General features: G+C 42.2%; 1 protein-coding gene across 1 annotated transcript; it reads left to right on the top strand.

The window, feature by feature from the left end:
• Nucleotides 1–661: 661 nt before the first annotated feature.
• On the top strand, nucleotides 662–14,036 carry zc3h7bb (zinc finger CCCH-type containing 7Bb). The gene is given in 22 exon segments (XM_078278495.1): nucleotides 662–901; nucleotides 1,748–1,809; nucleotides 1,933–1,969; nucleotides 2,276–2,473; nucleotides 3,330–3,488; nucleotides 3,758–3,898; nucleotides 3,997–4,039; nucleotides 4,144–4,379; nucleotides 4,498–4,792; nucleotides 5,908–5,966; nucleotides 6,120–6,219; nucleotides 7,394–7,555; nucleotides 7,694–7,899; nucleotides 7,988–8,088; nucleotides 8,214–8,395; nucleotides 8,650–8,729; nucleotides 9,141–9,196; nucleotides 9,198–9,413; nucleotides 9,714–9,819; nucleotides 10,157–10,265; nucleotides 10,479–10,612; nucleotides 11,434–14,036. Coding segments are annotated over 21 exon segments (2,715 nt in total). The 5' UTR covers nucleotides 662–901; nucleotides 1,748–1,750; the 3' UTR covers nucleotides 11,470–14,036.
• The last annotated feature ends 2,115 nt before the right edge of the window (nucleotides 14,037–16,151 follow it).

The raw sequence follows: 16,151 nt of genomic DNA, 5'->3' as shown, positions 1-16,151 counted from the left end.
ATACAATTATGTATTGATATATAATAACCAAGAGTATAGACCTTTTTCACGGCAGACATGTTGACATATAATAGTAGGAAAAGCACAAGTGTATTCAAAACCATTAATGATGGCTGCATTCCACTTAGGAGAGGTCCTGGTATTGTGCATGCTGACTCACTGAAAGAGCTTACTGGGACAATTGATGGAATTGAGCCATCGTTAAGGTTATCAATTTCAGCTGTGCTTTTCCTACTATGACAAGTCAAAAATGTCTGCTGTGAAAAAGGTCCATAAGTGTATCCTATGAGCTCCATATGATACATCTCGATCAACTACAACATAAAATGCTGTTTACATATGATTGCATCCGTAATAATAATCCAGGGTGTAACACTTAGCTAGCTCAACATTATACAGAAACAGAACATTTTGGTGATGATGATTTAGCATTTTGCTTCTGCATTTTTATATAGGCGATCATTCTAACATTTTGAATACAGGGGTCTAAAACTGTAATGGAGTATTTGTACACTGTGGTAGTCCCATAGACAGTATATAAGAAGAGGGTGGTCCTAACGTTACTACTTTTTCCACCACACTGCACATGAAAATGAAGCCCAACCAAAACAGTGACCGTTTTTGCTGCCCTCTTGTGGCCATACTTCTCCTGGAAACTTGTTGCGATACTGCACTCACCGAAACAGCTAACAGTTAGCTAGCTAGTTAGCAGCCGGTCACTATCCAACAGCAGCCGTAGCGCAGAGAAACTCGTTCTCCGTCCACATACAAATGACAGGGACACTATACTTACAGATATGCGCCTGGACATTGACTGACATTTGGCTAGTTGTTCCTGTCTTTTTTGCCAACACTCTGTGAAGCTATATCTGATCTGAAAAGCGCTGCAACTTAACTCTCGGTGAGTTGCCGTGCTAACAAGGGCTTTGGCTATTAACTGGGGTTCCACTAGTATTCAATTAAGTTACTGTGTTAACACTAGGGTTACAAGCAGTGTAGCCATATAACGTTATGTTAGCTCAACAATAATTGTTTGTAAGCTGTAAATTAAACAATACTTTGCACGTGACTTGAAAGATATATTAATTTATTTAACGTTAGCTAACGTTAAGCTAAAATTCAGTGCTTAGCATTCAGGCTGAGTAAATAGCGTTAGCTAGCTGGCTAATCCTAACTACCAGTAGGTAAACCCAGGTAGCGTTAACGTTATCTACACTAACGCCATTAGTAAGTTGTGTATTTGAGCGTACATGCATCGCTGTCAGTGAAACGTTTAACGATACTGTCGTTGGAGATGACCTGCATGTCGGCTAACGTTATACTTTTCCCAATTGTTATGGCTAACGTTGTAGCTGACGTTCAGATGCCCCCTCCCAAAATTGTCCGCAATGTAACGTATGCGTCAATAACGTTCGTTCTTGTCGAACTGTGGCATCCTCAATATAACTAAATGCTAACTATAACTACTAGCCAGCTTCATCGTTAGCTATCCCGGCTATTTGTTTACGCAAGTCCGATGAGTGCTTAGCGTGTTTTAATGGCAGGCCTTGGCTTGTCCAGGACGACTGTAAGTAGTTAGCAGGGTTGGCAAAGGTTTTTAATCATTGCAGAATATAACCTTATCCATCATGATACTAATGTTATGTGTGGATACGGTATATTGAACGTAGATGTCAAAGCTGTTAATACTATTGTGCAAGAAGTGTAGTTTTAAACTGTTGCAAGTCAACCTTGTCTTTACCTTCAGGCTATGGATCATGATCGCCAGAAACGAAGAGAGGAAATTCAGAAAGCCATGAGCTTTATCCAGTAAGTGCACAAATAATATTGACTTTTAATGCCTCGTTACAACTAATTTCAGATATCATGAGAAAAGTGCACACCCCTTGTATATGGAGAGCAAATACAGCTTCTTATTTTTTTTGTCCACAGGTCATCATTGCCTTTCCCAGAGCCAGAGAGTTATGAGGTTTGTATTGATCCTTTTCATCCAATTTTTCTTTGACTTTTTATCAACAATGTGCTCCAATACTCACAGATTTCACATTGGCAATACTCAAATTTTGTTTTATTATCTCCTGGACCTTGATGTAAATTAGAGCTCAGACATTGTGATTTATCTTGTTCCCCTCTTTTTTTCTCTTTCTGTGTTTTTCTGAACATCTCATATCACTTTCCTATAATTTTTTTTTTTCCATGTCAACCTTCTCACTCCCTTCTTCTTTCCCCTTATTATTCAATCTCTCTTTGACCTCTCGCTACACATTCCCTTCAGGCATTTCTGACCCAGTTGGTGTGTAACTTGCTGGATGAGGGCAATTCTTGCTTTAGAGATGGGGACTGTCGTCAGGCGACCCAGCAGTATGGGGAGGGAATCAGTGTTGCCCGCTACGCTCAGGCTGAGGCCCTCATCATCCCCCATGAGCTGCTCGAGAGCCTATATGTCAACCGGGCCGCTGCCTGCTACCAAACGGTGAGGGAGAATGGGGAAGAGGGGATATGTTACTTGCAGATGCTTATGTGGACAAATAGAAAACGCAGTAGGGAATATATATTAGTTTGACTTATCATAGATCAATTGCTAGTAAACCAACAAAATATATATTTTTTAATATAATGTGTGTATGTATATATGTATATGTATGTATGTGTATATATATATATATATATATATATATATATATATATATATATATATATATATATATATATATATATATATATATATGCCTAATATTCTACATATTTGTGAATTTGGGTACATTTTATGAAACTAAAAATAAGGTTACTATCTACTGGTGTTCCCCGGGGGCCTCCATGCTCACACAGCCGCCTTTTCCTGGCTAACGTGGGGCAAGGAGCTCCAAAGAGCCGGGGATATGAGCAGGCAGGCAGGTGTTAGATGGTGTAGATCTGTGCAGACCCCCGAGACAAAACGCAGACACATCACCGACAGTATGAAAATAACATCTAAAACACAATTCACACTCAGTGGTTTCTGTGACATGACAAATACTTTGAGTACTTAGTTCCGCTTACAGTTCAGTAGGCGGTCCTTAATGTGGCCCAGGACATATACACCCCCCCCCCTCTCCCCAACTGGTCAACGCAGATGGCCATCCACCAAGAGCCAGGGTCTGCCTGAGGTTTCTGACTGTTAAAAGCAAGTTTTTCCTCGCCGCTGTCGCACCGAATGCATGCTCTTGGGGGACTTGTTGGGCCTCAGATTTGAATACCAGGTGGAAACAGTTTTTTTTGTTCAATGTAAAATGGCTCTTAAATTCCATAGCCTTTGCGCTTACTGTATATCTCTGTTTTCCCGCTCTCAGAGGGAGTACGAGCGCGGTGTTCAGGACTGTGACAGTGCACTGTGTGTGTCGGAAGGCAGTCGCAGAGCTTTGTACCGCAAAGCGATCTGCCTGAGAGAGTTGGGACGACTCCGGGAGGCCTACGAGTGTGGAACCAAATGTCTCCTCACTGCACCACACGTATGTCATCAACACTGAAACTACGATTACAAATGACTTTTCCCCACGTGATTTAAAGATGTAGTTTAAAATGAAAGATTACCTCAGGAAATGAGTTAAAAGTGATGGTGAGTGCTTTAGTTAATGCAGATTTTGAATAGAATAATTACAGTATACGTATTAAGTCACGGATAGGATTTATTTGATGACTTAGACTAAATTGTGCTCCTCATTAAAGTTGACTTAAAGTGAATGGTAAGTGGGACCTCTTTTCGTGATTCATCTTCCAGGACAGGCAGGTGAGTGACCTGGCTCAGGATCTGGCCAATAAACTAGGCCTGAAGGGCCGTAAGGCTTATGTCAGCCCACAGACAGAGTCCACAGCCACAGAAGGGGAGAGTCATGGGGAGACTTCCCCACCCACAGGAGAGGTAGGTGCTGTTGTCGCAGTGTAGAGCTACGTACTTGGAATGCGATGACTGAATGAGAGGCTAATCATGTCTGTGTTTTTCCCCCTTTCTTTCTTCAGATGTCGTCCAATGGGCTGGAATCTCTGGGGGACATGGGACAAGGTATGACCAACTGGCACGCCCTGAACATGTCTGCTCCTACCCAGACCTCCATCTGTTTCCCATATTAATTTCCTTATCTCTGTCGCTGTGTTCTTCCTTTTTAGCTGACGTGTCCAGTGCGCAGTGCATCCCTGCTCCTTTGGCCACACCCATCCCGGTCAGTGATGACCCGGCGACCCCTGTGACTCCATGCACCGACTTGTCAGAGAGCCCCAGCAGCCAGGGCCTGCCTCCCATGCCATACTCCGTCCCTGTGTCGGAGCACATGGATGAATGCAACAGCATCCTCAAGGATGAGTTAGACAGTCTGCTGGAGTGCATTCCCAAGAAAGTGAGTGAGGTGAGTGAAGGAGGGAGTTTGAGCCACAACCAACAGGTGCACATGTGTTTTTAGTAGGGGTGACTTCAATTCCCGCTACATGAAGTAATGCTTTGTGTCTGTTTGTCTCCTGGTCCAGAGTCCAGTCCAGGGTGCTATCCCCACCAACCTCCCCAACACGGCGGTGGGTCTTCGGCCTCCGTACTCCGCGAACCTTCCAGCCCCGTCATCCCAGCTTCATCCAGCCTTCTTCAGCTCCTCCATCAGTGACATGCCCGCTTTGGAGCCCTACTCGCCACTGGCCCAGCGGGACCAGGGCTCCACCCAGGCGCAGGACGCACTGGGAGGCTTCCCCACAGGGGTCACAGATGGAGAAGGAAAGGCAGGAGTCGCCACTGGCGGGCTGGACTCATTGTCTGAGTACACTCTCCCTGGTGAGCAAAGAGTCTATATCTTAATGTGTTTTTATCTCATTTAAAGGTGCTCTAAGCGATGTCATGCGTTTTTTTTAGGCTACAACATTTTTTTTTGTCACATACAGCAAACATCTCACTATCCACCAGCTGCCTGTCCCCTGAACACACTGTAAAAAAACGCGGTCTCTGTAGACAGCCCAGGCTCCACAAACGGCAACAAAATAATCTATGCCAACCTGCACCACGAAGCATACACAAACAGTGTTCCAGCCAATAACCGACAAGGATGATGGGGGTGGGGCATTAGTGCACGGAAGTACGGGACGGGATGAGGAGGATGGAGGGGTGAGCTAGTCTCGTTTTGTTTGACAATACTTCGAACGTCAACAAGAAGTAACGTCACCCAACATCTCTTAGAGCACCTTTAAGGAAAGCTGTTTTTTATTTTTAAATGTTGCACTGAGCTGTCTTGGCATGTTGGTTGTTGAACTAGATACTAGAGAGAGATAATGTTGGACATTTTTAAACTTCAATCACTGGAAATCTTATGAAGTTCATCTTAATCATGATGGTTCAAACAAGGGGTGACCCCGAGTAGTCGAATATTTGATCCTTCGATCGAAGGAGCATGATTCTACTGCCAATCTCACAGTCGAATCTTCACAGAGGCGTTGTGAAATGAGGATCATGCCATTTTGGCTATATGGGGCTGCTCAATGTCTGATTTAACATACAACTACCTGTTTTCTCAACAACGGTTTGAAAAAAATGTATTGACGTGGGAACTAATCGCGAGGAAAAAAACGTCCCTGGTGTGTAAAGACCTTTAGTGTACCTATAATATAAAATGTCTTGTATGTAGACCTTTAGCTTTGTACACAGTACTGTTGTTTACTGAAATTATTTTTTAATGATAAGCATGCCTATAATGTAATTTTTTTAATTTTTTTTTTACTGTACACACATTTTGACCCATTGCAATGTGTTAGCTTGCTCTTGCTTAGTTACTAGAGCACAGTTCCTAGGGAGTTGGCTTTAACCTGAGATGTGCGTCAGCAGCAGACAGTGTGAGTCGGCACCATTACAATATGGGATCTGACAGCAGTGTGTGTCCTTGTGTCTGTGGTCTTCAGGGGGACGAGTGTGCCACAGCTTCATCCCTGGAATGCGCAACCACAGTGCTGCACATGCAGTGAGTAACGCACACAATTGCATCATCTCTTGCAGTACAAACTGCTTTTACAGGGTACTGTAAATGGTGTCGGTTTTGTATTAATTAGCAGCCATTTCTGACCATAACCATGGACCATAACCGCCGCTAATTAGCCTTTTCTTTCTTCTTCAGAATGGTCCAGCAGGAACCAACCTGTCTCTGCTCTCCAGGAATCCTCTGGCAGCCACACATGAGTTTCGGCAGGCCTGTCATGCCTGTTACAGCCGAATAGGTTGGTTCACGTTGCAGACTTTCTCTTACTAGCCTTTGACCAGCTACTGTTGTCCCTCCTTTTTTAACAAATGTTAAGATTTGTATTCTTATTGTATAATGTCGACTGACATTTTCAGGAATACATAGTCATGGAAATTTGCCAAAAAGTCATGGAATAGTATTGGTTAAAATGCGTCTGAACCCTGCACACCAACTGTGTGCATTATACGTGAAATATCTAATTGTTGTTTTCAAGGGATGTTTAGTCATTATGAATACAACAATTGAATACAGAATATATGTAAAATAGTGAAGATTAGTAGCAACATCCTCTGCAAAATAACCTCACTGACCTGTACGATAGACAAGTGATTTATAAAAAAATAAAAACCTAAATCCGTCCTGTCAGTCAGTGTCCATTCCCTTTACTCAGAGTTTCAGCTACTCCCCTCTGGTTCCCTCTTCAGATTTTCCCCAGTCAAGAGCAACAGGTACAGAAGAGTCTGTTCACTCCTCAACTCAGGTGTGGCCAGGGCTGTAGGTGGTGATGGTATGCTTGGGTCCTGATTCTGATAACGACGACGATGATGATAAAATGTTCGTATGGCAATTCTGGTTGCTAAGATCTTTTATTGGTTGGATTTTTTTTGTTTTGTTTTTATTTCTGTGCTATTTCTTAGTGTTTTTTTTTTTTAGGGCATTAGGGTCGGTTTTAGTCTCATTATTGATTTTACTGGTTTGGATTTGTAGTGATGGTCGTAGTTTTATTTGCTGCTCAGATTTTTTTAGTGATTGTAGTTAAATAGATTTCTGTATTTATTTATCTGGATTTAACTAGTATTGTACTAGCACTTTTTGATGGAAAAACTGGCACTTTTTATTATGAAATAAAATAAAACCATTTTAAATGATGTAAATGTGGGGTTGTATTCCATGTGCTTATTATTCAGTGCCCCACTTCATGTGGATCACTTTCTTTTGTTGTTGTCTTTATGTTGTGCTGTGTGTCTTAATTGTCTGCACCACAAGTTTCCCCTTGGGGACGATATCAATGAAGTTGAAGTTGATTTATCAGCCTCTGTTACTGCGCAGGTGGAATTGCAACATCAGTCACAGGATGTATCACATCTTACAAAAGTGCTTACTTGCTTTACGGGATCATTTAACCTTCTCTTTCCTTCTCTGGCTCACAGGTCCACGAGTGATGGACTACAAGTATCAGCCAGAGGCAGCACACCGCTGCAAAAGGGATGTGCTGCTGTGCCGCCTCAAAAACACAGATGACCCCACTTGGAAGAGGATCCGGCCACGGCCTGCACGGAACAACTTCCTGGGGGCATTTGTACTCTGTAAAGGTATGTATAAATTACTAATACAACAATTGAATATCTGTTGAAGGTGGTCAAATCTATTTTGGAAGTAGCCCCAACAGCCAAATTGATTTGAAATATTGCGAAAATTTTATAATAACGTACTCTTCCATGGTCCTACAGAGGTGCAGGAGCGTCAGGAGTGCCAGTATGGGGAGAACTGTACGTTTGCTTACTGCCAGGAGGAGATTGACGTGTGGACCCAGGAGAGGAAGGGCGCTCTGAGCCGAGAGCTGCTGTTCGATCCGCTGGGCAGCACAGAGAGACGGGCGCTCAGCGTCACCAGACTGCTGCAGCTCCACATGGGCATGTTCATGTTCCTCTGTGAGGTGGGACCACTCGTCTCGTCAAACATTCACCTTTTGGAGCATTTGAACAAGACTTTGACTTCTATGCATCTCTTTCCTCTTTCAACAGGAATGTTTTGACAGCAAGCCTCGCATCATTAGCAAGCGCAGCAAAGAAAACTTAGCAGTCTGCTCAAACCTCACAGCTCGACACCCGTTTGACGACAACAAGTGAGTGTAAAGGCGTTTCTGTCTTCATTTTGCTCGAGAAAGTGTCCGCTTAGTTAGGTTTAATAATAGTGTGATGAAACGCTGTCTGTTGGCTAGTAAAAAATTCTACGATCTATCGGCTGCAGGTGCCTGGTGCACGTGGTGAGGTCAGCCAATGTGCGCTACAGTAAGGTGCGTCCCCTGCACCCTCTCTGCCAGTTTGACGTGTGTCGCCACGAGGTTCGCTACGGCTGCCAGCGGGAGGACAGCTGCTCCTTTGCTCACTCCGTCATAGAGCTCAAATGCTGGGTCCTGCAGCAGGATACTGGTGGGTAGAACACACACAACGGTTGTCTTTTTAATTTGTCGAAAAATATTGTGAATGAAATGGAAACGTTTAACTTCTTAACTGTAACAAAATGTAATCTAGTACATAATGTTGCTGTGGTTAATAATAAAGGCCCGCCATATTGTTAATACTGAAATAATGTCTTGCCAAATGCATGCTGTGTTTGACTAAGAAAACAGTATCTATAAAAGTAAGTAAAGGGTCAAAGAGCTTCTCCCTAATATTTCCTTCAGGTATCACCCACGAAGAGATGGTGCAGGAGTCCAAGAGGCACTGGCAGAGGCTGGAGCAGAACGCACAGAAGCAGCAGAAGGTGAGACCGGAAAAGGGAACTGAGACAGTTGGAGATCTTGCACTGGTGTTTTTTTCTCACCAATTAAGTATAGCAGTTTCCCTTGTACTGCAGCTGGAGTTGCTTCAAATTTACTGTGTTAGCCCTGGTGGGGTGAGGACAGTTACATACGTCTTTTGATACACATGACATGCCAGCCAGTTCCTTTCACCTGAGAAGGAACTTCACCTGTAGAACATAATGAGCACGGAAGTTCATGCTATTCCCCTAGACCCTACTTAACCCATCTTATGTATGTGTGTAAAATAAACTTAAATGTTTTTTTATTAAGGCTTTTTTTTTATGAAATTCTGGCTAAACGGGTAACGAAAAAATGGATTAGTCTGTCTTATTAACATGAACTTCTCATTTTTCTCTTTCTGTGTGTTTCAGCCTATCCATGTCCCCCATCCGAGCAGCAGCATGCACGCAGGAGGAGTAGGGGGGAATGGGAGGTGGGGGCGGAGGAGTAGGGGGAGATGGCATCAGTGGGGGTGGTGTGGGCCCAGTGGGTGGATTGGGGGTGGGAGGGTTAGGAGCGGGGGTGGGAAGAGGGCGTCCCCTCAACCTGAAAATGAAGTTTGTGTGCGGCCAGTGCTGGAGAGAAGGACAGGTCAATGAGCCCGACAAGAACCTCAAGTACTGCACTGCCAAGGCACGGCACAGGTGAGGCCTGTCTCACACATTATACATACATGCACACACCAGCATTTGTGTCCCATGGGGCAATATGACACCGTGTTTTCAAATCGGATCTTAAAGGCTGATTGTCAATGGGGCAGTTTACATGTCACGGACTTTCTAATCATCTGTCATCATAACGCTGGTTGTTACAGTAGCAGCCCAGTTGTATGCCAAAGGATGAAATGGAATTTTACGTGCACGCTACCGCGTATATGCACGTGGTAGTTTGAGCCCTGTTTGTGTGTTTTTTTTAAAATTTATTTCGGCTCTCTGTCTCCTTAGCTGGACGAAAGAGCGTCGAGTCCTGCTGGTGAAATCATTTGAGAAGAAGAAGTGGGTAGTTGTTCGGCCTCTGCCCTTCTCCCGCACGTATCCACAGCAATATGACGTGAGTCCTTATACACTCTATTCTCTTCAGCAGCCCTCCACCCCTCTCACATGCAGAGTACAGTCGTCTCTGTTTTATAACCTGGGGGACAAGTGTTGTTGTAAATATCCTTACCCCAGCATCTTATTATTCTTTTGCTGCCAGTGTGGGTTTGACCGTGTTTTCATGTTGACATTATCAACTGTGTTAAATACCACAGTAATAGTAGGATTACCATATTCTACTTATTAGACAAATTCCTTTTAAGCCATTTTAAACTATCAGTATTTTAGGAATTGTTAACCGTGGCCTATAATGGACATAAACAACAAAGTGACTTTGCCTGTTTGTCATCCAGATGTGTGTGCATGTGATGAAGCAGAAGAAGTGCCACTATATTGGGAACTGCTCATTTGCTCACAGTCTGGAGGAGAGGGATGTCTGGACGTACATGAAGAACAACAGCTGTAAGCTCCTGAGGTTTTCATTATACAAACCAGTAGTGGTGTGTTTTAGATCTAAATTTAACCATGTTACTCCTCAAATCAAATTTTCTTTTAATCCTTTTGCCCACCACTACACGTCACGATAAATTACATTGATTTTTGAAGTGCATAACATGCTGCATCAGAAGTTACTGAGGTTTTCTTCTCTTCTTTCTCCCCGTCACGCCTCTGCAGTGAGAGACATGCAACAGATGTACGAACTGTGGCTGCAGCTGACCAATCAGAGTAGACGTACGGATAGCTCTACTGTGACCCCGCCCCCAGAGGACAAGCAGGTCACCATAACCGCAGATTACACAGAAAGCATGGTGAGTGCTTATAACACTTTCATCAGCGATGTAGCCTGCCCCTCCCCTCTTTTCAGTGGCCAGACTATCCTGTGAATATTGCACATTACTTTTCTCCACTGATGTGTCAGTAAGAATCTGATGATGTTGATTTCTAAGTATTTTTATTTTATATTAGTGGTTATGTTTAGGCATGAGGAGTGGGGATTGGTTAGGGTAGGAATACCAGAATACAAGCCAATCGGAGGCAGAATTAGGCGTAAAATGTAAAAAATAATAAAAATACCATAAATATACAAACCATAACTCTAAGAATGAATGAATTATTTAAGTGTAAGATCAACGGATAAGTCTTGAGACTCCTCTTGAAGGATCCAAAACGATCACATGAACGCAAAACACTAGGCAACTCGTATCATAGAATGCACGCATATCTTAAGAGGACTGTCTGCAGGGAATGTGTCTGACCAATCACGGTGGGTGTGGGCCACCTGGGCCAAAAATGCCAGGGCCAATTTTTTGTCCCAGTCCAGCCCTGCTTCTAAATATATTGAGATATATGTGAACAATTTTGGTGCTTTTATCACAAAATGAGTAATAGGTTAGCTATGCCACCCCACCATAGTAATGTATATGTAGTAGTATTATATTGTGCTTGCATTATTACAGTACAGATGAATCAGAAAAAGAACAAAGAAATTTGCGTATAGAAGCTTCTATTTAAAGGGCTTGGAGACCTTTGCATGTAAGTTTATAGTAGCTGACTGCTTCCTTGGTTAGCTTAGTAGACATGATTGTTGGTAAGTTTGACAGAAGAGCTGTGTTGATGTGTATCGTTTCAGGGAGGCCGGCGGTTGTCAGATGGGGATAATCTCTGAGTGTTGCTGTGGTGACAAGAGGCAGCTGATCGCCGCTGAGCTGTAGACAGAGAGACAGGCCTGCCACACCAGCTACAACTAAACAGTCTGTCATCTCGCCAGTCTGACCTCCTCTAACATCTTTCCAGCCATGTGAGAGCAGTAGGACACCCAGCCCTATATATATATATATATATATATAAAAAACACACACACATTTCAGCACAGCACATGATACACAAATCACAGGCACCGGTTAACACAAAGACAGAGCTTTGTAAGTGAAAATACAGTTTAGTGTTACACTCAGCACCTTCAGGTTCCCCTTTAGCAGATTATACCGCAGAAATTCCACAGACAACTAGTTTTGCTCTGACTAAAATGATCAACTAGTATTCCCTAGTGCTAGACTGTATATCTGTGTTCACCAGGCACCACTTTTGTTTGTTTTCTTTGTTAAAAACCACAAGCACTGAAACAATTCTTGGGTGGGCGCGCTGGTCGCAGCTCTTAAATTTAGCTTGGTGATCATTTAAAACTGAATTAAAGCCCAGTACTCATACGCTTAAAGTTGACATTTTAACTTTGGAGTGTCAAGTCCACAGTGCTGTTGATGGCAATGGAGAAAGAAAGAAGTATTGTTTAAAAAACAAAAAAAGAGGTTCTTGGTGGACACTCTTCGTTAAGCTGCGTAACAACCACATTCTACTCTCCTTCCTTCATGGGAATATTGCGAGAGGGTCAAAATAACTTCCTGGAGATTAATAATTTGTAGCGCAATTTTTATTTTTTTTTTCTTCAAAGGATAGTTGTACTTACCTGTTATATTGTCTGCCATATTGGTAGAACGCTATGAATGTAATGCCTGCATGGGCCTTTAAAACTATGAAATTAGTCATTTAAAACGTTGCTGTGGTTGTGGAATGTATGCAAGTATACTCATGCCCCAAATCAAACTTGTGTAACATGACAGTTTCCCCCTCCCCCTTCTATAAATATAAGAAGGCCTCGTGATAGCTGGCTATGTGATCAGACTAACCGTCCCTGCATGGGACGAGCACAGACACATACACTCACTCATATTATTACCTTGTAGTAGCTGTCAGCCGGTGTCCACGTGAATCAAAGCAGGCCTGAATGTCAGCTCCTCTCAGGTTGAGTTGGGGGGGGCTGACAATGTGAAAACAAAAAGGTCTCAACTAATCACTTGTTGCTAAAGTACACATGGCCAATGGCTCAAAGCAATTGTTGCCAAAGCCACCAAGGGGCTGTTCTCCATCATGTACTGTAAGCTAGTGGTAAGCAGATGACAGAGATGTGATGCTGGTGTTGGAGGGCTACAGAGAAGTGACTGCAGCACACGTACAGTCCTGGCTAGAGCTGCTCTCAGCATCAGATGCCCATTAAGAAATGATGACATCACTTGGACTGAAGCAAAGTGAAAATACAGCCCGTTTAGAAGACTTCAGTTGTAAAAAAGATAAGTTTTGTAATAGTTAAAGAAAAAAGGATAATTTAAAGAGTTAAGTGCTGGGAGAAAATGACTAATGAAAAGAATGGAGGATTATTAAGAATGTATTGTTCTAGAGTTGATTGTGAGAACATTAAAGATAATTTGAAAGTAAGGGCAAGTTGCCACTTCTTCAGTTGAACTGGGGTCATCATTTCACTGAAAACCAATCATGGCCTTCAAATGGAAAGCCATGTTCCTCATACTTCCAAATGTTGTGTTCCTGATAGCTAGCAGTAGCTCCTAATATAAACATTTCCATTAAGGGAAACCTGCGAGCCTGAGACAGGGAAACCATTCTCACCACATATTGTGCCTATGAACAACACATTAACATGCAACACGAACACGCATGTGAAAACGTGTATACACACACACACACACACACAGAGGCAGGATGCCATCTTATTCTAGCCTTTAATGTGGATGGAGACACGATGGAGGTATGTCTATATTCAGATACATATACACACATTATACATTTACAAATAATGGTATACTAATAATAATTGATAACTTAGCAGTTAAGCTTAATAAATATATAACCTGAAACCCTGTATTGATTACATAGAACTTCTTGTTATTGAGGTATTGCTATATGACATGTATCGCTGAACTAGATGACTATAGTGATGTTTTTTTTTCTTTTTCTTTTTTTAAATGATTCTTTTTTTTGGTAATTTTTCCTGTTGTGTGGGTTGTTCCAGAAAGGGTATGTATGAAGAGGTTGATGCAGAGATTGATTTGAATTTGAGGGTTAAATCTTTTACACTTGAGAGAAGAATGGAAGAAATCAAGTCGCCCAACTTGAGTAGTGTTTTTTTTGTTTGTTTTTTTCCTTTGTTGACAAGTTCAGCAGCTACACTGGACGTACAGAATCAAAATACAGTGCTACTGTTCTGCAGTGTTAAGGCCAAACTTCCAAGAAGCTGCACCCTATATTTTGAGTAATTTTCCTATCCAGAGTGACCTCGGCGATGTGCATAAAATCAACAAATGGCTTCAATTCCCAAAATACTGACATACACTCAACCAGAACATTATGGAAAATTAGAGCAGAACGTTTAAAAAGGTAAAGGCGAGATATATTACCTAAGATTAACAAACCACAGTATAGTGTATGATTGTTTTGTGATATTCCATTTTGTCAGTGGATGAATAGAATGAAGAGAAATGGTTGCGACACCAATTATCCTGGTCCTAAAAACAGACTTAATGCCCAATCAGGATTTAGACGGGACAGCCCAGCCTGGGCCAAGCCCAAAATACAGATCTCGGGTCAGTTTTGCTGGTCACTCAGCAGCGGTTTTGGGGATTGTCGATAATGAGCCCTCGTCTGGAACAGCCCAGGTATTAGCTTCTTTGAGGGATCGTATTACTACTACTCCTAGTATTATGATGAATATGATGACTATAATGATTGCTATCTATTGACTATTCTATTTCTTCTCTATATGCTATTGATATATGTATGTTAATTGCAATGTATAAATCTCTTTATATATGTATCCATGTATGAATATAATAATTAACAGTAAATATGCGTCTGTGTATGCAGCAGTGCACAGCTCTGTCTGGGAGGCAGTGAGCAGAAAAACGCCCAGCCTCTGATATTTAATGTTAGGCGCTTGAGCTTTTAATCCGACAGGTGTTGACGTCAGTTATCAGCTACCGATAGGTCGTCAGTAGTAGAAGACATTTCACACACAGTACGATACACCTGCTATATATTACTGTTGTCTGAGCTCTGTTTGTAAGCCTTAGGATTATTTGGGCACTGGTCAAAGAAAAGTAAAAAAAAGAATAGCTGATGATTAAAGTTTAATGTTTCCCCTTTGCAGTGTCTCAGTGTTGATCCTACCAACAGAGCTTGCTGCTCACTGCCTGTACTGTGTGTTTTTGTTTAAATTGATTCACCTGACAAAGACGGATCTGGAAACGGAAGCATACATAGTAGCCTATATACTCCCGTATAGCGCCTTATTCGATATACTACACCTATAAGATGATACATACCCCTATTGTATAATCCTGCTTACTATATACAGTATATGATACCTGATACCTATTATAATACTTAGACACCCTAATAAGGTAATTTAGATAAGAGATGGTGGAGCTGTTTTTTTTTCTGTGGCTGTGGAAGAGTTTGCTGTGTTTCCATCTTGTTTTTCAGGGTGTTCAAAAGGTAAAAAATGTCGGAGAGTGCCACCACTCAAATGCTCTTAATTGTTGTCAGATGTATGAGAAGCAGCCGGGATGGAAAATTGACAGCCACGAGCCGAAGCTTGGTAAATCTTAATTTTGTCTGAAAAAAAATATGTTGCAGGTAAATAACCAAAAGGTGGAATTTAATTTTATAATTCCGTCTGGCTACATTAAATAGTGAATATGACTGGCATTTTTTAAATATATTTTAGCCAGTGTGACGTGGACAAACAATTGTCCATTCATGTTTGAATTCCTGCCTTTAAAGATATGTTGAAGTAAATGGGCGGGGGGGGGAAGCAGAGCATTTGAGAGGAGGGGGCTCCTCTTCCATTGTTGGAGAAAGGCACTGATGCTGTAACTGAATTGCACGGGGAAAAAAAACAGTGGAACATGTGCTGCATGTTCTGTGTGTGTGTGTTGTTAAAGGCAGGTGAATCATGACACAAACTAAAGGGGAGGCAGGTTTGTGTGCACTTTGTGTACACACAACAAATCTTACATTGTAATTTATTACACATTAGGTCAGATTTTCCATCTTAAAGGGTCAGCAACATGAATATAACAGCAAACAAATATATATATGGTATATAAAGATATAGTGGAGTAATGGCATCCTGAGCAGAGAATGAAGTCTCACTCCTTCTGTGTGTTGTAATCCAAGCTTCTCTGTTCTTTGTTTTGATGGCCGGTCAGACGGCCGTGAAGAAAACGTGGGTATTTCACTTAGAAGGGAATGGTCTGTGAGAGCCGTATGGAGGCAATCCCAGCTCGTACAGTACCCCGTTAAAGGAACACGCCGACTTATTGGGACTTTAGCTTATTCACAGTAACCCCCAGAGTTAGACAAGTCAATACATACCCTTCTCATCTCCGTGCGTGTTATAACTCTGTCTGATGCCCCCAGCGCTAGCTAAGCCTAGCTAAGTCACAGGGTGTACAAATAAGGTCACTATGCTTTTACTATCTAGTAATTGTTGACTCT

The sequence above is a fragment of the Sander vitreus genome, chromosome 21 (assembly GCF_031162955.1).
Source record: "Sander vitreus isolate 19-12246 chromosome 21, sanVit1, whole genome shotgun sequence".
NCBI classification, from domain to species: domain Eukaryota; kingdom Metazoa; phylum Chordata; class Actinopteri; order Perciformes; family Percidae; genus Sander; species Sander vitreus.
The sequence above is the reverse complement of the archived record's forward strand: the minus strand, read 5'-3'. Positions and strand labels throughout refer to the sequence as shown.